Source organism: Chiloscyllium punctatum, chromosome 8 (genome assembly GCF_047496795.1).
Source record: "Chiloscyllium punctatum isolate Juve2018m chromosome 8, sChiPun1.3, whole genome shotgun sequence".
Lineage (NCBI taxonomy): Eukaryota > Metazoa > Chordata > Chondrichthyes > Orectolobiformes > Hemiscylliidae > Chiloscyllium > Chiloscyllium punctatum.
In genome coordinates this window covers 85,882,450-85,906,728 of record NC_092746.1, presented here as the reverse complement: position 1 = coordinate 85,906,728, position 24,279 = coordinate 85,882,450, and the positions used below count along the sequence as shown (strand labels likewise).

Sequence of the window (24,279 nt, the reverse complement as noted above, 5' to 3'; positions counted from 1 at the left end):
GGTAAGATAGACATACTTTTTAATAGTAAAGGAATTAAGGTGAGCAGGTGGTTAAGTGGAGATGAGTTAATGAGAAGATTAGCCATTATTGAATGGCAGAACAGGCTCAAGGGGCCTACTCTTGCTCCTCTTTCATATGTTCTATCCCATCATCACGACACCCTTTACTTACACGTGCATAGTACCTGACACTGACCCAGCTGGCACACAGCTGTGTCGTAGAGTAAGCAGAATCCCTGACATTCCTCTTTGTATCCCTGAACTCCCTGATTGGAGCAGGTTAACAACCCCAGTCAGGGAAGTGATATCCAATGAGACCCACCTGGCTGACCTCATTCCAATCACTACATGCATTGCCCTCTACGTCCTAGGACGTAGACCCATTCTTTTTCTTGTAGCTTCTTAAGAGGTGTTTTCGGACAAGGTCTAGTTCTTCTGACTCTGCCTCAATATGGACTCTTGTGCCCTGAGCACTGGCTGAAATTCATCTTTTTCAGGTGACAATTGCATCAAGGCTGCTGTGTCTGTCACATCTTCAAAGATTTCTTCGCTAGGCAGAGGGGCAGAGACCATGGGTTCTGACAGCCTTGCCGGATGTTCTGAGGGGTTGGCTATGTTTGCTCCTGCCTTGTTTGTGAAGTTGCAGCTTCCATGCAGTCCACATGCTTGTTCACGACTGCCTCTCCTACCCAAACTTTGTACATCAGGGGACCTGACCTCACGTCAATCATGCCTCTTACCCATGCAGGGCCATTCTCACGGTTTTGACAGCAAACGTCATCCACTGAAGTAAACTGCCACTCCTGATTAGAGGAGTCTTGTGTCCAGCACTGTCATTCCTAATACCACTTCACCCTCTCCCCCAGGTCTGTGAACATCAGATACAACCTGGTGTAGTCTTATCCTCATTAGCAACTCTATTGGAGCTGTTCCTATAGTTCCCTGAGGAGTGGTCACATAAGCAAACAGGAAGTAGGTCAGTTTGGTATCAAGTGAAACTGTAGGCTGTATCTTTAGGCCAACGTTCAAAGTTTGGGCTGCTCTTTCCACTAGACCATTGGACGATAGATGGAAGGGTGTGCAGAAAGTTTAAAACCAGAATGGATTCTGCCAGTGGTGGCACTACTGGCGGTGCATATGGCTGTGGGAGGCAGCTCAAGGCATCTACATTTGCCACTTGACATTGTTCCAACTGATAATTGTACGCATTCTGAATAACTAAATTTGACCTGATGCAAGGGGCAGCACAGCCCTGTCCTCTTTAAGTAGCTTTAGCAGGGATTTGTGGTCCATTTCTATAACAAATTTATGTCTATAAATGTTTTGGTGGAACTTTTTCACACCAAAGATGATCACCGAACTTTCCTTCTCTGTCTGAGTGTATCTTTATTCAGCATCAGCCAGAGTCTAGGAAGGATATGTTATCAGAGTTCCTCTCCACTGAGCCAATACTGGGACAACACTACCCTGATAGCATATGGGGAGGCATTGCCTGTCAGCCACATCTCACTTGGGATCATAGTGTGCCAACACCTTAGATAATACTAGCTGCTTCTTCACTTCCCTAAATGCTATGTCTTGGCTATGAAACTATTTCCAAAACTGACCCTTTTTCAACAGCAAATGTAGAAGTGCCAGGATGGAAGTCAGGTTACATATGAATTTTCTGTAATAATTCACCAACCCAAGGAAAGACCTAACTCCAGTACAGACATGGGAGCAGGGGCACCTTTGATCACACTCCCTTTATCTTCCAACAGGTGTAACCCTGTTTTGCCAAGTCTTCCCTCCTAAGGCATACATCCACCTTGGGGAAAATTTAAGCACTATGTCCTAAGTTCTCTAACTGCTCTTTATTGATCTTCCTGGTTGTTAGCATGTTATTCAGATAAATGGCGCCCAGGGATAGATGTTATAAAATGTTCTCCATCATCCTCTGGAAAATGGCACAGGATAATGTTACCCCAAAAGGCAGTCTCGTACATTGGTACAAACCCTTATTGGTATTAATTGCAGCACACATCTGGGAACCCTCATCTAATCGCAATTGCAGGTACGCATGTCCAGCTTCATGAAGGACGGCACGCCCCACAGGTTTCATGTATAAGTCCTCTACGTGAAGGACTGGGTATTTATCCAGTTGCAAAAAACAGTTCACCGTTTGTTTGAAATCCCTACAAAGGCAAACTGACCCTTCGGGCTTCATAATTGCTGCCCATTCTGGTTTGATGATTCCTCCACTGTCCAGCCTCCAGATTTCTGCCTCTAATTTTGCATGTAGACAAATGACACTGGGCAGACCATGCAGAATCGTGAAATTGATTCTTGGTCAAAATGTATGGTGGCCTTGAACCCTTTGATAGTCCCTGAAAAACTTCTGGATGTTTAATTAGGACTTCACTCAGGCAGCCATTTTCTAATCAAAAAATGTTAAACCAGTCAAGTTGAATCTTTCTCAAAAAAGTTTGCTCCACCAAGCTTGGGCCTGAGCCCTATACTAGAATGAGTTATAACTGAACCAGTTGATTCTCTTAAGAGACCAGAACTAAAGTTGTACCCTTAATCTGTAGGGGTTCCCCGGTGTAGGTCCTCAGCCTGGCCAAGGTCTTACACAAACTTAAGGGTTGGGGTCCAGAGAAATTTTGTAAAGACTAATTTTGCAGTCATTGCACTGATATCGACGTCTATTACATCTGGGTGATCATTTAAGCTGATGTTTATTTTGATTGGTTCTAATTTGGATGTTGCTAAACATTTTAATAACTGTTCCAAGCCAGATGTAGGTGTGCATTCTCCTGGATCCTGGCGTATGAGCACTCTTATTTAATTCAGGCCTAGCAAGACTCTCTTGCTGTCTCGAGCTCACAAATTACAATGGCCTACCGGCCCAGATCCTTGAGAAACTTTTAACTGTTTGGGCAAGGCTTGGATTTATTTTGGGGTTTGCTATGGGCTGACCTAGAGTCCCTCTGCTCAGGATATCTCCTGAGTGAGGCTGTGCAATTGCCTTCACTCATGCGGTGTTCCCCAAGCACAGTCACCCTGGTGAGGATGTCCACTTCCATCAGCATAGCTGTAACTCATAAGATCCACTTGCCACATTTTCTAATGACAAAGTCGGTTGCAGTGCCCGTTTGAAATCCAGTTGGGCCTCATTTAGTCGGTGTTTTGCCTGGTTAGATCATTAATCCCACACACTAAACATGTCTCAGTATCTCACTCAGGGTTAAACCAAAATCACATGCCTCTGCCATTCATCCGAACTCATCAAAAATCCCGATATGGATTCCCCTAGTTCTCGAACATGTTGAGTAAAACTGATAGCTTCTCAGAATTACAACTTGCAATTGTAATATTTCTTTGCTAAATCAAGCAATTTTTGAAATATTTTAATATCTGTTGCCTCCAGGAAGTTAGGCGAGAAACCTAAAAAGTTGCAGGTCCGCACATTGTCAAAATTAATCGTTGATTTTCATATGCCTCAATGTCATTTGCCTGGAGGAAGTTATGCATTCTTTCCACATACTGGCCCCAGTCTTTGACGGCAGGGTCAACGAGTCAAGCTTCCCAAATAGCAGTATGAAACCAGAAATGCTTACCTCAATTCCGAAGGGTCTGTTTCCATGCTGTACATCTCTATGACTCTATAATTCAAAGACAACTGTTGCAAGAGAATCTTTTCAGGGATGTGTTTTTGTCTCATTGCCGAAATAACTTCACAAAGGCTACTATCCAGTCACCAAGTCACTCTTTATTTACACATGCATAGCATATGTCACTGACCCAGCTAACACAGAGCCGGCTCCTAAACTGAGCAGATCCCCTGACTCTCCCGTTTATTTTTTGTTCATTGTTTTTCCTTTTCGTTTCCCCGGTTATATATTTTAGCCCCATACTGCCGCCTAACTGTGGTAGTGCTTATTTTTCCCAGCATCCATGTCATGTGTGTGCAGGTGTAGGACACAGTTAAAAAAAGATGTTTAAATCTTTATTTGTATTCCACCACCAGGAAGAAAGGAAACACCCGAGTGGCCAGTGACAAACAAATCCCTTCTAATCAAAGGCCAATGCTGCGTGATCAAAAATGTGAAGGGGAGGGCAGGGATTAAATCCAAATAGAATTGGAGGAGGAGACTCTCCCGTTGTTTTGTGAACAGAACCTCAAACTCTCCTGATTATTTTTTTCTCTTTCACACTACTGCCTAACTGCAGTAGTGCTTATTTTCCCCAGCACCTATGTTGTGAGTATACAGGTGTGAGACAGTGAAGGACACAAGGTGCACAAATCTTTATTCAGTTTCCACCACCAGGATGAAAGGAAACACCCAAGTGGCCAGTGACAAGCAATACCCCTCACATCAAAGGGCAATGCTGTGTGATCAAACAGTGAAGGGGAGGGCAGGGATTAAATCAAAATAGAATTGGAGGGGGAGACTCTCCTGTTTTTTTTCTCTCTGATCCAGCTCCCTCAGAACCAGCTCTCAGACAGAACAGAATCTCTGACACTCCTGTTTTTTTTTCTTTTAAACCCCACACTACCGCCTAACTGCGGTAATGCTTATTTTCCCCAGCACCCATGTTTTGTGTGTGCAGGTGTGAGACACAGTGAGAGACACAAGGAGCACGAATCTTTATTCAATTTCCACCACCAGGATGAAAGGAAACACCCAAGTGGCCAGTGACAAGCAATGCCCCTCACATCAAAGGGCAATGCTATGTGAGCAAAAAAGTGAAGGGGAGGGCAGGGATTAAATCAAAATAGAATTGGAGGAGGAGACTCTCCCATTTATGTCTGTCAGACAGGATTCCCTGATTGGACCAGGTTAACAACTCCAATAAGGGAACTCATATTTAATGAGATCCACCTGGCTGACTTGTTCGAATCACTACACAGTGAAGCTTTGGTGGTATAGACTCAATGGGCTGAAGGACTTCTTCTGCAATGTATGATTCTATGATCCCAACTGATTGGAATCCTAGAAAAATTTCCAGAGTTGAAGGTCACGAGATGGACCGTTAAGATTATTTTTCTTCAACCTGTTTACCATAATGGCAGTCGCTGAATATTTTCACATAAGACAGGCAATGCATTTTTAACACAAGAATATGTTTGTAACACAGAAGCAAAAATCAAAACTATGCTTTTTTAAAATTCATTCATGGGACGTGGCAAAAACTGGCTGATCAGCATTTATTGCCTGTTCCTAGTTGCACTTGAGAACATGTTGGTGAGCTGCCTTCTTGAACTGCTCTAGCCCACCTGCAGTGCACTGAATCACAATACCATTAGGGAGGCAATTCCAGTGATATATTTCCAAGACAGGATGGTAAGTAGCTTGGAGGGGAACTTGCAGGGAGTGGTATTCCCATGTATCTGCTACCTTTGTCCTTCTAGATAGAAGTGAACGTGGATTTGGAAGGTGCTGTCTAAGGATCTTTGACGAATTTCTGCAGGGCTTCTTAAAGCACTCTGTTCCTACTGAGTATCGGTGAGAGAGGGACTGGATGCTTGTGGATGTGGTGCCAATCAATTGAGCTGCTTTGTTCTTGATGATGGCAAACTTCTTGAACGTTATTGGTGCTGCATTCATTCAGGCAAGTGGACAGTATTACATGGGGAGTCAGGACCTTTGTTACTCGCCAAAATATTCCGAGCCTCTGGCCTGCTTTTGTGGCTGCTGGATTTATGTGGCAGGTCCAGCTGAGTTTCTCATCAGTGGTAACCCCAAGGATGTTAACAGTGATCGATTCAATGATGGTAACACTATTGAGTGTGAAGGGGCAATGGTTAAATTGTCTCTCATTGGGAGATGGTCATTTCCTAGCATTTGCGTGGCATGTAATTTGCCACTTGTCAGCCCCATCCTGGATATTGTCCAGATCTTGTTATATATGAACATGGACTGCTTCAGTATGTCAGGAGTCACAAATGCTGAACATTGGACAATCATTGACAAACATACTCACTTCTGATCTTACGATGGAGGCAAGGACATTAATAAAGCAGCTAAGTGGGATCTAGGACAATACCCTGAGGAACCACTGCAGAGAGAGCCTGGAACTGAGATGACTCACCTCCTACAACCATGACCATCTTCCTATTTGCCGGTTTTGACTCTAACCAGTATAAAGTTTGCCCTTGTATACCCATTGATTGCAATTTTGATCTGGCTCATTGATGCCACACTTGATCAAATGCAGCCTTGATGCCAAGGGCTGTCAGTCTCACCTCACCTCTGGAATTTAGTTCTTTTGAACCAAGGATGTAATGAAGTCCCCAGCAGAAACCGAATTGGGCATTACTGAACAGGCTATTGCCTACATTTTAAGACTAAGTTCCAAAATAAAAAGAAAAAATATAAAACTTTAATCACACTTATCTCATTTCAGAAGTGTCCAAAAATCAGAATAAGTATGCTTCATGTTGATGTCTGATTATATTTTTCAATATTGCTGAGTTATATAATCATTTTAGTTCAAAATTGGCAAATATCTATTCGGGTCATGGAGGATATTTGAAGAAACTTTCTTTTCAATTATGCTATTGACTCTAACCTACTTATGTTGATATTGTTGATAGAAACACAAACTTGCAAAACAGAGGTCACTCAGTCCATCATATTTTGTAAAAATGCTCCTATTTAGTCCCTTTGTCAGAGTCATACAGTCATAGAGTCATGAGGATGTACAGCATGGAAACAGACCCTTCGGTCCAACGTGTCCATGCTGACCAGATATCACAACACAATCTACTCCCACCTGCCTCCAAACCCTTCCTATTCATGTACCCATCCAAATGCCTCTTAAATGTTGCAATTGTACCAGCCTCCACCACATCCTCTGGCATAGAACATAGAACATAGAACAATACAGCACAGAACAGGCCCTTCGGCCCACGATGTTGTGCTGAATTTATAACCTAGATTAAGCACCCATCCATGTACCTATCCAAATGCCGCTTAAAGGTCGCCAATGATTCTGACTCTACCACTCCCACGGGCAGCGCATTCCATGCCCCCACCACTCTCTGGGTAAAGAACCCACCCCTGACATCTCCCCTATACCTTCCACCCTTCACCTTAAATTTATGTCCCCTTGTAACACTCTGTTGTACCCGGGGAAAAAGTTTCTGACCGTCTACTCTATCTATTCCTCTGATCATCTTATAAACCGCTATCAAGTCACCCCTCATCCTTCGCCGTTCCAACGAGAAAAGGCCGAGAACTCTCAACCTATCCTCATACGACCTACTCTCCATTCCAGGCAACATCCTGGTAAATCTTCTCTGCACCCTCTCCAAAGCTTCCACATCTTTCCTAAAGTGAGGCGACCAGAACTGCACACAGTACTCCAACTGTGGCCTAACCAAAGTCCTGTACAGCTGCAACATCACTTCACGACTCTTGAATTCAATCCCTCTGCTAATGAACGATAATACTCCATAGGCCTTCTTACAAACTCTATCCACCTGAGTGGCAACCTTCAAAGATCTATGTACATAGACCCCAAGATCCCTCTGTTCTTCCACCTGACTAAGAACCCTACCATTAACCCTGTATTCCGCATTCTTATTTGTTCTTCCAAAATGGACAACCTCACACTTGGCAGGGTTGAACTCCATCTGCCACTCCTCAGCCCAGCTCTGCATCATATCTAAGTCCCTCTGCAGCCGACAACAGCCCTCCTCACTGTCCACAACTCCACCTATCTTCGTATCATCTGCAAATTTACTGACCCACCCTTCGACTCCCTCATCTAAGTCATTAATAAAAATTACAAACAGCAGAGGACCCAGAACTGATCCCTGCGGAACTCCACTTGTAACTGGGCTCCAGGCTGAATATTTACCATCTACCACCACTCTCTGCCTTCGACCGGTTAGCCAGTTTTCTATCCAATTGGCCAAATTTCCCTCTATCCCATGCCTCCTGACTTTCCGCATAAGCCTACCATGGGGAACCTTATCAAATGCCTTACTAAAATCCATGTACACTACGTCCACTGCTCTACCCTCATCCACATGCTTGGTCACCTCCTCGAAGAATTCAATAAGACTTGTAAGGCAAGACCTACCCTTCACAAATCCGTGCTGGCTGTCCCTAATCAAGCAGTATCTTTCCAGATACTCATAAATCCTATCCCTCAGTACCCTTTCCATTACTTTGCCTACCACAGAAGTAGGACTAACTGGCCTGTAATTCCCGGGGTTATCCCTATTCCCTTTTTTGAACAGGGGCACAACATTCGCTACTCTCCAGTCCCCTGGTACCACCCCCGTTGCCAGTGAAGACGAGAAGATCATTGCCAACGGTACTGCAATTTCCTCTCTTGCTTCCCACATAATCCTAGGATATATCCCGTCAGGCCCGGGGGACTTGTCTATCCTCAAGTTGTTCAAAATGTCCAACACATCTTCCTTCCTAACAGGTATCTCTTCTAGCTTAACAGTCCGTTTCATACTCTCCTCTTCAATAATACGGTCCCTCTCGTTTGTAAATACTGAAGAGAAGTACTTGTTCAAGACCTCTCCTATCTCTTCCGACTCAATACACAGTCTCCCACTACTGTCCTTGATCGGACCTACCCTTGTTCTCGTCATTCTCAGGTTTCTCACATATGCATAAAATGCCTTGGGGTTATCCTTGATCCTATCCGCCAAGGATTTTTCATGCCCTCTCTTAGCTCTCCTAATCCCTTTCTTCAGGTCCCTTCTGGCTATCCTGTATCCCTCCACTGCTCTGTCTGAACGCTGTTTCCTCAACCTTATGTAAGCCTCCTTCTTCCTCTTTACTAGACATTCAACCTCCCTCGTCAACCAAGGCTCCCTCACACGACCATTTCTTTCCTGCCTGATAGGTACATACATATCATGGACACGTCGTATCTGCTCTTTGAAAAAGTTCCACATTTCCACCACATCCTTCCCTGACAGCCTATGCTCCTCAAATCCTGTCTTACAGCATCGTAATTTCCCTTCCCCCAATTGTAAAATCTACCTTGTTGTGCACACCTATCTCTCTCCATAACCAAGGTGAAAGTCACAGAATTGTGGTCACCATCACCAAAATGTTCACCCACTAACAAGCCCACCACTTGTCCTGGTTCATTACTGAGTACCAAATCCAATATGGCCTCCCCTCTGGTTGGACAATCTACATACTGCGTTAGAAAAGCTTCCTGGACACACTGCACAAACACCGCCCCATCCAATCTACTTGATCTAAAGAGCTTCCAATCAATATTTGGGAAGTTGAAGTCGCCCATGACTACGACCCTGTGGCTTCTGCACCTTTCCAAAATCTGTTTCCCAATCTGTTTCTCCACATCTCTGCTGCTATTGGGGGGTCTATAGTAAACACCCAAAAAGGTGACTGCACCTTTCCTATTTCTGACTTCAGCCCATACTACCTCCAGAGACAGATCCCCCTCAAACTTCCTTTCTGCAGCCGTTATACCATTTCTAATTAGCAATGCCACCCCCCCTCCTTTTTTACCACCCTCCCTAATCTTACTGAAACATCTGTAACCAGGAACCTCCAACAGCCATTCCTGTCCCTCATCTATCCACGTTTCCGTGATGGCCACAACATCGTAGTCCCAGGTACCGATCCACGCCTTAAGTTCACCCACCTTATTTCTGATATTCCTTGCGTTGAAGTATACGCACTTGAGCCCATCTCTGTGTCCGCAAGTAGTCCCTGTCAGTGCTACCTTCTCCACAGCCTCCCTACAGTCTTGGGCATCCTGACACACAGCTAGCTTACTTGCTGGACTACAAGTCCGGATCCCATCCCCCTGCCAAATTAGTTTAAACCCCCCCCCGAAGAGTGCTAGCAAACCTACCCCCCAGGATATTGGTGCCCTTCTGGTTCAGGTGCAACCCGTCCTGTTTGTACAGGTCCCACCTTCCCCAGAATGCAGTCCAATTGTCCAAATATCTGAAGCCCTCCCTCCTACACCATCCTTGCAGCCACGTGTTCAACTGCACTCTCTCCCTATTCTTTGCCTCACTGTCACGTGGCACCGGCAACAACCCAGAGATGACAACTCTGTCTGTCCTAGCTTTTAGCTTCCAGCCTAACTCCTTGAGCTCTTGAATGACCTCCCCACCCCTCTTCCTACCTATGTCGTTGGTGCCAATGTGTACCACGGCTTCTGGCTGCACACCCTCCCCCTTAAGGATTCTGAAGACACAGTCCGAGACATCTCGGACCCTAGCACCCGGGAGGCAACAAACCATCCGAGAGTCTCGCCCATGTCCACAGAACCGCCTGTCCGTCCCTCTAACTAAAGAGTCCCCTATAACTAGCGCTCTCCTCCTCTCCCCCTTTCCCTTCTGAGTCTCAGAGCCACAGACCCCTTCACTGCAGCTTACATCTGCAAGGCTGTCCCCCCCCAACAGTTTCCAAAGCTGTATACTTATTTTTTAGGGGAACGACCACAGGGGAACCCTGCACTGCCTGCTTCTTCCCCTTCCCACCTCTAACTGTTACCCAGCTACCTCTGTTCTCTGGCGTAACTATGTCCCTGTAGCTTCTATCAATCACCCTCTCAGCCTCTCGAATAATCCTCAGTTCATCCAACTCCAGTTCCAGTTCCCTAACTCGTTCAGTGAGGATCAGGATCTGACTGCATTTCCTGCAGACGAAGTCGGCAGGAGTATCGGTGGTCACCCCTACCTCAAACATCCTGCAGGAGGAACATTCCACTGCCTGCGCTGCCATGACTGTACACTTTGTCTCCAAAAACAAGAACACTGAGTCAATAACACTGAGTCACTTACCTGTGGACTTTAAAGTTAGGTTCGAGGAGGCCCTACAAAAGTAGGGCCTGGGGTCTAAAACACACCCACTCAAATACTAATCACTTACCTTCCCGCCCAGCTATGCGCTCCAACCTCACTTCCGCTGCCCACTACAGGTAAGTAATTTTGAAACAAACTGTCTTACCTTAGCTGTAGTCTCCCGGGTTCGCTTTGACTCGGCCGCTGCTCCCACTCAAATGACCGTTGGTGATTAAAGGGTGAGTATTTATACATTTACACAGCTCATTCCATACATGTACCACCCTCTGCGTGAAAACGTTGCCCCTTAGGTCTCTTTTATATCTTTCCCCTCTCACCCTAAACCCATGCCCTCTAATTCTGGACTCCCCTACTCTAGGGAAAAGACTTTGTCTATTTACCCTATCCATGCCCCTCATAATTTTGTAAACCTCTATAAGGTCACCCCTCAGCCTCCGATGCTCTGGGGAAAACAGCCCCAGCCTGTTCAGCCTCTCCCTGTAGCTCAAATCCTCCAACCCTGGCAACATCCTTGTAAATCTTTTCTGAACCCTTTCAGGTTTCACAACTTCTTTCCGATAGGAAGGAGACCAGATTTGCACGTAATATTCCAACAGTGGCCTAACCAATGTCCTGTACAGCTGCAACATGACCTCCTAACTCCTGTACTCAATACTGTGACAAATAAAGGAAAGCATACCAAACGCCTTCTTCGCTATCCTATTTACCTGCAACTCCACTTTCAAGGAGCTATGAACCTGCACTCCAAGGTCTCTTTGTTCAGCAACACTCCCTAGGACCTTACCATTAAGTGTATGAGTCCTGCTAAGATTTGCTTTCCTAAAATGCAGCACCTCGCATTTATCTGAATTAAACTCCATCTGCCACTTCTCAGCCCATTGGCCCATCTGGTCCAGATCCTGCTGTACTCTGAGGTAACCCTCTTTGCTGTCCACTATACCGCCAATTTTGGTGTCATTTGCAAACTTACTAACTGTACCTCTTATGATCGCATCCAAATTATTTATGTAAATGACAAACAGTAGAGGACCCAGCACCGATCCTTATGGCACTCCACTGGTCACAGGCCTCCAATCTGAAAAACAACCTCCACCAGCACCCTCTGTCTCCTACGTTTGAGCCAGTTCTGTATCCAAATGGCTAGTTCTCCCTGTATTCCATGAGATCTAACCTTGCTCACCAGTCTCCCATGGGGAACCTTGTCAAACGCCTTACTGAAGTCCATATAGATCACACCTACTGCTTTGCCCTCATCAATCTTCTTTCTAACTTCTTTAAAAAACTCAATCAAGTTTGTGATCATGATTTCCTACGCACAAAGCCATGTTGACTATCCCTAATCACTCCTTGCCTTTCCAAATACATGTATATCCTGTCCCTCAGGATTCCCTCCAACAACTTGCACACCACTGAGGTCAGGCTCACCGGTCTATAGTTCCCTGGCTTGTCTTTACCGCCCTTCTTAAACAAGTGGCACCATGTTTGCCAACCTCCAGTCTTCCAGCACTTCACCTGTGACTATCAATGATACAAATATCTCAGCAAGAGGCCCAGCAATCATTTCTCTAGCTTCCCACAGAGTTCTCGGGTACACCTGATCAGGTCCTGGGGATTTATCCACCTTTAACCGTTTCAAGACATCCAGCATTTCCTCCTCTGTAATCTGGACATTTTGCAAGATGTCACCATCTATTTCCCTACAGTCTATATCTTCCATATCCTTTTCCACAGTAAATACTGATGCAAAATATTCATTTAGCATCTCCCCCATTTTCTGTGGCTCCACACAAAGGCCGACGTGCTGATCTTTGAGGGGCTCTATTCTCTCCCTAGTTACCTTTTTGTCCTTTATATATTTGTAAAAACCCTTTGGATTCTCCTTAATTCTATTTGCCAATGTTTGCCCTCCTGATTTCGCATTTAAGTATACTCCTACTTCCTTTATACTCTGCTAAGGATTCACTCGATCTATCCTGTCTATACCTGACATATGCTTCCTTCTTTTTCTTAACCAAACCCTCAATTTTTTTACTGGAGAATTGACATTTCGGGCATGAGCCCTTCTTCAGCCCTGACCTGCTGCGCTTTTCCAGCAACACATTTTCAGCTCTGATCTCCAGCATCTGCAGTCCTCACTTTCTCCTCAATTTTGTTAGCCATCCAGCATTCCCTATACCTACCAGCCTTCCCTTTCATCCTGACAGGAATAAACTTTCTCTGGATTCTTGTTATCTCATTTCTGAAGGCTTCCCATTTTCCAGCCGTCCCTTATTTTTTCACAATGTTAAATTTTGATATACTTCATTGCCACCTTTTAACCCTCATTTTTTATAGACAGAACAGAACTAATTTTGCCCCACCTTTCCTTATTAGAAGTCACTCAAATCAAGTAAATGTCCTCCTTACCCATTTCACCTTGAGTCATACATCACAGAAACAGATCCTTAGGTCCACCTCATCCATGCTGACCAGATATGACCTCATTCCATTTGCCAGCATTTGGCCATATCCCTCTAAACCCTTCCTATTCATATACCCATCCAGATGGATTTTAAATGCTGTAATTGTACACACATCTACCACATCCTCTGGAAAATTGTTCCATAAATGCCCATTATCTGTGAGAAAAAGTTATCCCTCACATCCTTTTTAAGTCTTTCCCCTCTCACCTCAAACTTATGCGCTCTACTTTTGGACTCACCCACCTGAGGAAAAAGACCTTGGCTATTCATCCCATCCATGGCCCTCATGATTTTATAAACCTCTCAAAGATCACCCCTCAGCCTCTGATGCTCTAGGGAAGGCAGAGGGGTGCGGAGGGGAAGGAAGGTGGGGTCTAATTGGAATTGGCAAAAGTGTCGGAGGATGATACGTTGGATGTGTAGACTGGTGGGGTGAAAAGTGAAGAGAATATGGAACCCTGACTTTATTATGCTTGGACGGGGTGGGGTTAAAAGCAGCGGAGCAGGGAATGGAGGAGGGGGCTGTCCGGATGACACTATCAAGAACATCTTCTCCTCCCCACCCCTCTGCTTTCTACAAGGACCACTCCCTTCGGCATTCCATGGTTTGCACCACCCTCCTCACCAACACCCCTGAAAACTCAGGTACCTTCCCCTGCAACCATAAAAGATGCAAACCCGGAGGCAAACCTCCTCCCACACCTCCATTCTGGGGCCCAAACAGTCCTTCCAGGTGAGACAGAGGTTCACCTGCCTCTCCTCCCATCTAGTTTCCTGTATCCAGTGCTTTTCCACATCGATGAGACCAAATGTAAACTGAGGGCACGTTTCACCAAGCATCTCAGTCAGGTCCGTAAGGGCAAGTCTAACCTCTCAGTCACCACCCATTTCAACTCCCCTTCACACTCCCTCTCCAACATGTCCATCCTTGGTCTCCTCCATTCACAGTGAATCAGACTGTAAATTGGAGGAAAATCACCTCATCTTCCAACTGGGCAGCCTACCACCCTACAGTCAGTTCTGCTATAACGTGGTAGTTCTGTTCTCGTGCAATCCTGCATTATAAGAAAATCATGTAATAGCAGCACCATATAAACTAATAGAGCTGGAATCATGTTTCAACCATTGCATGCTTTAAAACCTTGCATTTTAGAAACACTGTCCCCAATCCATCGATGGTGTGATAGTGAATTCACATTAACTAAATGCATGCTTTAGCAGAAAGACCTGTAACCTTCCCACCCATCCCAGTCTCCATTTCCAGGACCACCAACAGCCTTCCACCCCTCCAACCAACCCCTCCATTCAGCTACCAACCGGATTCATTCCTATTGACCTACTAGGCCGTCCCTAATATTCACCTATCACAACCTCACCACTCCACCCCTCACTCATCCACAACTCTTCCCCTCCACTTCTCTTTATCTGCAGCTCCACCTATCCTCGCCTCCATTCCTCAAGAACAATTATACCTGAAATGTCAACTTGTCCACCTCCTGATGCTGCTTGGCTTGCTGTGCTCTTCCAGCCTCCTGCTTGTCTACTTTATACCTGACCTATATCTGCTTTCAATTTTACTCACTTTCTACTTTATCCTGCAAAAGCTGATTGGGGGCAGATGTTTGAGGATAAAGGGACAGCTGGAAAAATGGGAAGCCTTCAGAAATGAGATAACAAGAATGCAGAGAAAACATATTCCTGTTAGGATGAAAGAAAAGGCTGGTAGGTATAGGGAATGCTAGATGACTAAAGAAATTGAGGGTTTGGTTAAGAAAAAGAAGGAAGCATACATCAGGTTTAGACAAGATAGATCATGTGAATCCTTAGAAGAGTATAAAGGAAATATGAATATACTTAAGAGGGAAATCAGGAGGGCAAAAAGGGGACATGAGATAGCTTTGGCAAATAGAATTAAGGAGAATCCAAAGAGTTTTTACAAATACATTAGGACAAAAGGGTAACTAGGGAGAGAATAGGGCCCCTCAAAGTTGAGCAAGGCTGCCTTTATGTGGAGCCACAGAAAATGGGGGAAATATTTTGCATAAATATTTACTGTGGAAAAGGATGTGGAAGTTATAGACTGTAGTGAAATAGATGGTGACATCTTGCAAAATGTCCAGATTACAGAGTAGGAAGTGCTAGATGTCTTGAAACGCATAAAAGTGGATAAATCTCTAAGACCTGATCAAGTGTACCCGAGAACTCTGGGGGAAGCTAGAGAAGTGATTGCTGGGCCTCTTGCGGAGATATTTGTATCATCGATAGTCACAGGTGAGGTGCCGGAAGACTGGAGGTTGGCTAACATGGTCTAATATTGGCTAAGGCCTAGGGAGTGTTGTTGAACAAAGAGACCTTGGAGTGTAGATTCATAGCTCCTTGAAAGTGGAGTCACAGGTAAATAGGATAGCGAAGGTGGCGTTTGGTATGCTTTCCTTTATTGGTCACAGTATTGAGTACAGGAGTTGGGAGGTCATGTTGCAGCTGTACAGGACATTGGTTAGGCCACTGTTGGAATATTGCGTGCAATTCTGGTCTCTTTCCTATCGGAAAGATGTTGTGAAACTTAAAAGGGTTCGGAAAAGATTTCCAAGGATGTTGCCAGGGTTGGAGGATTTGAGCTATAGGGAGAGGCTGAACAGGCTGGGGCTGTTTTCCCTGGAGCGTCGGAGGCTGAGGGGTGACCTTATAGAGGTTTACAAAATTATGACAGGCATGGATAGGGTAAATAGGCAAAGTCTTTTTCCAGGGTTTGGGGAGTCCAGAACTAGAGGGCATAGGTTTAGGGTGAGGGGGGAAAGATATAAAAGAGACCTATGGGGCAACTTTTATCACACAGAGAGTGGTACGGGTATGGAATGAGCTGCCAGAGGAATTGGTGGAGGCTGGTACAGTTGCAACATTTAAGAGGCATTTGGATGAATATATGAATAGGAAGGGTTTGAAGGGATATGGGCTGAGTGTTGGCAGGTGGGACTCGATTGGGTTGTGATATCTGGTCAGTTGGACTGAAGGTTCTGTTTCCATGCTATACATCTCCGACTCTAAATACCATTTCAAAACTATAATCCACACTAGGTCCCCTCTTTAGTCACAGAAATTAGCTCTTTGCCAGTTGAGCATTTTATCTTTTCTATTTTTTTTTAACAAATCTATTTGAACATTGTGATTTTGTGGCCACTGTTAGCCACATGGTATCTAACTAGAAAACACTCCACTGAATTCCCAGAAACAGACACATTGTTTTCAACTTTGTTGAAGTATTTGTTTTTTTTAATCATTTATTAACATGAAAATACAGTGGATGTAGGAGTTTTAAGTTCACAAACCAAATTTTAACATGATAACACGAAATTGCTCCAGCAAAATACAATGATCCTGTATTTTAAATGTGGAAATATATAAGTCAAAAAAAATATTTCAACATTGGACCATGATGAGTCAGGAAATTGCAGGTCAATATCAAGGCATGCACAAACTTATGCAACACACATGAATTTCTGATAAATAAATCTTTCTATATTATCCATAATATCACTTGGATCAGCTGGACAGACTTGGTAATCCTGGGTATGAGCCTTTCCAATCCTTTCCAGCACAGCATTGTGAATGGAAGGCATGGAGTTTAAGGAGTTCAATATCTGCAGCTGATCAATGGGTCACTGACTTATTTCTTTAACCTTCAAAGCCTGCAGCATAGCAGCTGCTGACTTGCAAGGATGAGCTGTTGACACAACAACAACAGGACAGGTCCCATCATGTTGACGATCCGCTACCAATTTTGCCATAGCAGTGTCTGGGTCCAGAAGGTAAACTGTGGATCTGTAAACAGAGTAGATAGCATCCAGGCACTCTCCCTCCGAACACCAGTCTGACATAAAGTCATGTTGAATTCTCTCAAGTAAAGGGTTTAGCACCTGAAAGTAATATTGTTCTTTCAGCTGGGAAAACAGCTTGGTCATCAGCAATCCATCACCTTGTGAAACAAGATGTAAATATCTTTCAATGTTGGAGGCCTTGAGAACATCTAATGTCGGAGAAAAAGCAGTCACATTTCCATGCCTCAAATCATATTTGCCAGTCCTTATGAAATCAGTCAGTGTGGCATCTTGATTAGAAGCACAAATAAATTTACGAATTGGAATCCCCATATATTTTGCATATACTGCTGCCAATATATTATCAAAGTTACCTGTGGGAATACAAACATCAATTGGATCTCCGAAGGTAATTACACCTTGATTGATAAGATCAAGATAAGAAGAGGCATGATAGACTACCTTTGGCAGCAAACAAGCCAGTTTGTTGAGTTTGCAGTATACAAAGCTGTACCATACTCAACAGTTAGGAAGCCTCTGTAGTCAGAATTTGTGAATATTTGTTTTATAATCATTTGACAAAAATCAAAGTTAGATTTGACACCAACAGACTTTACATTTTCTGCTTTGTAACTAATCATCTGTGCTTTCTGAACCTGACTCATTCTCTCTTCAGGAAAGAATGTGAGAATTGCAATTCTTTGTTTGTCAGCATCACTGAACATCCAGAAAGCCATCCAGAACAGCACACCCATATCCCCAGAAGTAACAACTAGAATTAGATAATTGCAAGTTCTAGGCATGCAATATGCAAATAGCTGTGGTAACATCTGCAATGCAATGTCCATGAAGGAAACTGTGGGTCCATAAAACAATTCAAGAAGAAATTGGCTGCTGCCCAAATGTCTGACAGGTGCTATCTTGTTACAAGAAAAATTCTGTCCATATGCTTTCATTACCATCTCTCGCAGGTTGACAGCTGGCACATCATTAGGATGGATGAACTTCTCATGTAGGATTTGTGCCTGTTCAGTGTAAGAAGCTTCAACCAATCTTTGCCACTCTCCAGCAGTCAATTCTGGAAGTGGATCTTGCAGGCACAAAGAGACCTCCATATAAAGCCAGGCCTTCGATAACAACATCAGTGAAGAAGCCAGGGTTTTGCATGAACTCAGAGTCATTATTTACACTTCTGGTTGAAACAAATATTCCTGATGTAGAGTCTTAATACCTCTTTATACCATCAAGTATCTTCACAGCAACTGCTTCAGCTGTGTCACCAGCCTGACAGAGGACACGTACATCATACCACTGGTGGTAAAACTGCTGTCTGTACTGAAATGTGTCTTGCACTGAAACACCAGGCCTCAGCCCTACAATATGGTCAATATTCATCCCTTCAAGTCTTTCCAGTATATCTTCAAGCGATACGTCAAGGTAAACAATAATTCTATTCTTTTTAACATGGTTCATACTAGAGAGATGCATAGGATTGGACCCAGTAAGAGAAATAACACCTCTGACTGTTGAAAGCTTCTGAACGATTTCTCCCTCCTCTTGCAAAAATAGTTCCTCACCAACCTCCTGCAGCTTCTGAGCAACACTCATGTGCCATGTCTTTTCAAGTATCTCATTAATATTTATTACAGGAAGGCCAGTAATCTGACCAATAAACACTGCTACTGTTGTCTTCCCTGCACCAGGAGCACCAAGAAGAACAATGTTCTTTTCGCCAACAAGTGACTTAGGTGTAGACAGCATTGTGGACAGCATCAATTTAGCATATTTTGAAAAGAGGAACGTCTTTCGAAATGTTAAAGCAACCTTTCTGTTGAGTGGAATTAAAGATTGATTGCATACCTGTCTGTGAAAGAGTCTGTGCATCAGGTGACGCACACCTGCATAAATCACCCTGGGCATTCTGATCTACAGTCAGACAAGGACATGTTCTAAAATAATAAGAAGACAAAAGGTTGTTCTAAATTACATAAACTACAATATTAAAGCATCATTAATTTTCTTCAAGTACAATTAAAGAAGCAACTAAAATCAATAGATATCTACAGAACTGAAAACTAGATTTGTTATAGCATTTTGTATTTTGTCATTTTGCTAAGACTAGGGCCTCAGGTAATGTTGTAGAACAGAGGTTCAGGGACAGGTCACAGGTAGACATGGTGGTTAAAATGAAGGTTTGCCTTCATTGTTCAATCCTTTGAGTATAGGAGTTGGAAGTCATATTGAGGTTGCACAGGACATTGGTGAGGCCTCTTCTACGTCCAGTTCTGGTCGCTCAGTTAAAGGAAAGACATTATTAAGCTCGAAAGGGTTCAGTAGATGTTGCCAGGCACGGAAGATTGAATTATAAAGAAAGGCTGCACAGGCAGGGAACTTTTTCCACTGGAGTGTAGGAGGTTGACACACACCCTTATCGAGGTTTATAAAATCACAAGGTGTATAGATAGGGGTAATGGTAGGTGTCTTTTCCATAGAATGGGGGATTTCAAGACTAAGGGACATACTTTTAAGGTGAGAGGAGAGAGATTTAAAAAAGACATGAAGGACAAATTCTTTATACAGAGGGTGGTTCGCATGTGGAATGAAGTGGTGGATGTGAGCATAGTTACAACATTTAAAAGAAACTTAGATAAATACATGAATAGGAAAGGTTTGAAGGATATGGGTCAGCAGCAGGCAGGTGGGATTAATTTAGTTTGGGATTATGTACGGCATAGACTGATTGGACCGAAGGGTGTTTCCATGCTTTACGACTCTGTCTCAACATGTGAAATGTGAACTGTAAAATGCTTTATTATGCAAACCGAGCTTGCTGACATCGAATCACTTTTTTAAAATTCATTTCTGGGACATGGGCATCACTAGCTAGCCAGCATTTATTGCCCATCCCTAGTTGCCCTTGAGAAGGTGGTGTTGAGCTGCCTCTTGACCACTGCAGTCCACCTGCTGTGGAGTGACCCACAATGCCATTTGGGAGGGAATTCCAGGGCCTAGACCCAGTGATGGTGACAGGATGGCAATATATTTCCAATTCAGGATGGTAAGTGGCTTGGAGGGGAACTTGAAGGTGTGGTGTTCCATGTATCTGCTGAATTTGTCCTTCTAGATGGAAGTGTTTGTGCATTTGGAAGGTGCTGTCTGAGGATCGTTGGTGAATTTCTGTAGTGTATCTTGTAGATTGTACTACTGCTGCTACTGACTGTCAGTGGTGGAGGAAGTGCATGTTTATGGCTATGATGCCAATCAAGTGGGCTGCTTTGTCCTGGATGGTGTCAAACTTCTTGAGTGTTGTTGGAGCTGCATTCATCCAAGCAAGTGGGGAGTATTCCATCACACTCCTGAATTGTGTCTTATAGATCGTACTAAGACTTTGGGGAGTCAAGAGGTGAGTTAGTCGCCACAGTATCCTTAACCTCTGACCTGCTTTTGTAGCCACGGTGTTTATGTGGTGAATATAGTTGAGTTTCTGGTCAATGGTAAGCCTAAGGTCATTGATAGTGGGGAATTCAGTTCTAGTAACACCATTGAATGTCAAGAAGCAGTGGTTATATTGTTTCTTGTTGATGGTCATAGCCTGCTATTTGTGTTACGTGAGTGTTACTTGCCACTTGTCAGTCCAAGCCTGATTACTGTGCAGAATTTGTTGTAGTTGAACATAGACATGCTTCAGTACCTGAAGAGTGCTAAACATTGTACAATCATCGATTAGCATCCTCACATTTGACCTTTTGACGGAGAGAAGAAGCTGAAGATGGTTGGGCCTAGGACATACCTTGAGGAACTCCTGCAGAGATGCTCTGGAGCTGAGATGGCTCACGTCCAAAAACCACAATTATCTTCCTATGTGTCAGGTATGACTCCAACTACTGGGGAGCTTGTCCCCAATGCCCATTCATTCCAGTTTTGCTAGGACTCCTTGATGGCACACATAGTCGAATGAAGCTTTGATGTCAGGGGCTGTCACTCTAACCTCATCTCTGGAATTCAGCTCATTTGTCCATGTTTGGAACCAAGGCTGTAATGAGGTCACAAGTTAAATAGCCCTGGTGGAACCCAAACTGGACATTACTGAGCAGGGTTTTGCTGACCAGGTTCTGCTTGATAGCATTATTGATCATACCTTCCATCACTTCACTGATAATTGAGAGTAGACTGGTGAGGCAGTAATTGGTCGAGTTGGATTTGCACTGTTTTTATGCACAAGACATACATGGGAAATTTTCCACATTGTAGGGTAAATGCCAGTGTTGTAACTGACTGGAACAGCTTGGCTACGGAAGCAGCAAATTCTGGAGCACAAGTCTTCAGTACTATTGCCGTAATGTTGTCAGGGTCCATAGACTTTGCAATATCCAGTATCTGCAACAACTTCTTGATATCATGTCAAGTGAATTGAATTGCTTGAAGACTGGTATCTGTAATTTTGGGGATCACTGGCCAAGATGGATCAGCCACACAACACTTCTGGCTGAAGATTGCTGCAAATGCTTCAGCCTTATCTTTTGCACTGATGTGTTGGATTCTTCCATCAATGCAGATGGGGATATTTCTGGAACCTCCTCCCCAGTGAGTTGTTTAATGTCTACCACCATTCCTGAGACAGGACTGCAGAGCTTTGATCTATTGATTGTGGGATCGCTTAGTTCTATTTATCATTTGCTGCTTATGCTGTTTAGCATGCAAGGAATCCGAGGTTTAGGGTGTAGGTTTGCTCGCTGAGCTGTAGGTTTGATATCCAGACGTTTCATTACCTGGCTAGGTAACATCATCAGTGGTGACCTCCAAGTGAAGCGAAGCTGTTGTCTCCTGCTTTCTATTTATATATTTGTCCTAGATGGGGTTCCTGGGGTTTGTGGTGATGTCATTTCCTGTTCGTTTTCTGAGGGGTTGATAGATGGTATCTAGATCTGTGTGTTTGTTTATGGCGTTTTGGTTGGAGTGCCGGGTCTCTAGGAATTCTCTGGCATGTCTTTGCTTAGCCTGTCCCAGGATAGATGTGTTGTCACAGTCGGATTGGTTGGTTTTTTCCATCCGTGTGTAGGGCTAAGAGGGAGAGAGGGTCGTGTCTTTTTGTGGCTAGCTGGTGTTCATGTATCCTGGTGGCTAACCTTCTTCCTGTTTGTCCTACGTAGTGTTTGTGGCAGTCCTTGCATGGAATTGTGTAGATGACGTTAGTTTTGTCCATGGGTTGTACTGGGTCTTTTAAGTTTGTTCATTTTTGTTTGAGAGTGTTGGTGGGTTTGTGTGCTACTAGGATTCCGAGGGGTCTTAGTAGTCTGGCTGTCATTTCTGAAACTTCTTTGATGTATGGTAAGGTGGTTAGGGTTTCTGGTTGTGTTTGGTCTGCTTGTCGTGGTTTGTTCTTGAGGAATCTGCGGACTGTATTTTTTGAGTATCCGTTCTTCTTGAATACGTTGTGTAGGTGGTTCTCCTCTGTTTTCCGAAGTGTGTCCATGCTGCAGTGTATGGTGGCTCATTGGAATAGTGTTCTGATACAGCTTCATTTGTGTGTGTTGAGATGATTGCTGATGTAGTTAAGTATTTGGTCAGTGTTTGTCGAAAGAAAGGACAACGGAGAACTACAAACCTGCGTATACAGAAAACCGACAAACACTGACCAAATACTTAACTACACCAGCAACCATCTCAACACACACAAACGAAACTGTATCAGAACACTATTCCAATGAGCTAGCACACACTGCAGCACAGACGAACTTCGGAAAACAGAGAACCAGCTATACAACGTATTCAAGAAGAACGGATACTCAAAAAATACAGTCCACACATTCCTCAAGAATAAACCACGACAAGCGGACCAAACACAACCAGAAACCCTAACCACCATACATCAAAGAAGTTTCAGAAATGACAGCCAAACTACTAAGACCCCTCGGAATCCTAGTAGCACACAAACCCACCAACATTCTCAAACAAAAGCTAAGAAACTTAAAAGACCCAGTACGGCCCATGGACAAAACCAACGTCATCTACACAATTCCATGCAAGGACTGCCACATACACAACATAGGATACACAGAAAGAAAGTTAGCCACCAGGATACATGACACCAGCTAGCCACAAAAAGACACGACCCTCTCTCCCTCTTAGCCCTACTCACGGATTAAAAAAACCACCAATTCGACTGAGACAAAACATCTATCCTGGGACAGGCTAAGCAAAGACATGCCAGAGAATTTCTAGAGGCCCAGCACTCCAACACAATGCCTAAACAAACACATAGATCTAGATACCATCTTTCAACCCCTCAGAAAACAAACAGGAAATTACATCACCACAAACCCCAGGAACCCCATCCAGGACAAACATATAAATAGAAAGCAGGAGACAACAGCTTCGCTTCACTTGGAGGTCACCACTGATGATGTTACCTAGCCAGGTAACGAAACGTCTGGATATCAAACCTACAGCTCAGCGAGCAAACCTACACCCTAAACCTTAGGTCTGAGCTACAAACCTTGCAAAAATGCAAGGAATCCTGTTTTCTGGCTTCACCAGGTTGACACCACTTTCAAGGAAGCTTAGCGCTGTTCCTGACATGCCCTCCTGCATTCTCCATTGAACCAGGGTTGATCCCCTGGCTTGATAGTAATGGTTGAGTGGAGGATTTGCCAGGCTATGAGGTTACTGTCATGAAGGTGGAGAAGTGTACTGTACCTTTAAGAAAGTTAAAAGCTAGCAGAACTACCTGACAGCACCAAGTATTCTGAACAAGATATAATTGGTCCTGCAGCATGTAGCTGGTTGGCTGGAAACAAAAACAAATTTGAATTAGGCAAATCAGTTTAAATTATACCACAAACGATACCAAACTCCAATCAAGTTTGAATTTAGTATATTGATAATACTAAAATCCAATGACACAATCTGGTGCTTTGGGGGTATAACACCGGGAGAACATGAACAGTTGCAGGAGAACCGCCAAGCCACTAGCATGTACAGACTGCCTGCAACACAGCTCTCTTAAAGGTAGCTTTATCAGTCAATGATCTGTGAAACCGAAATCCCTAAGAAAAAGAAAACCTACAGAGGAAGGTACAGAGGGAAGATTCAACAGCTGCCTGCTTTTGAAACCTGAATTTTGGAAAGTCTTATTCGGGGGTTTTTATCAGACTAGTATTATAGAAGGGAAAGTAAACATTAGGTTAGGAGGAAGAAG

At 43.9% G+C, this 24,279-nt stretch overlaps 1 protein-coding gene across 1 annotated transcript in view; it reads right to left on the bottom strand.

Annotated features, from left to right (window-relative positions):
* Window positions 1-16,621: 16,621 nt before the first annotated feature.
* Window positions 16,622-24,279, bottom strand: part of LOC140480258 (threonine synthase-like 1) — a 46,539-nt gene continuing 38,881 nt past the window's right edge. The window contains 3 exon segments of the mRNA XM_072574970.1: window positions 16,622-17,560; window positions 17,563-18,172; window positions 18,174-19,030. Coding sequence (XP_072431071.1) covers window positions 16,743-17,560; window positions 17,563-18,172; window positions 18,174-19,001 — 2,256 coding nt within the window. The 5' untranslated portion in view covers window positions 19,002-19,030 and the 3' untranslated portion in view covers window positions 16,622-16,742.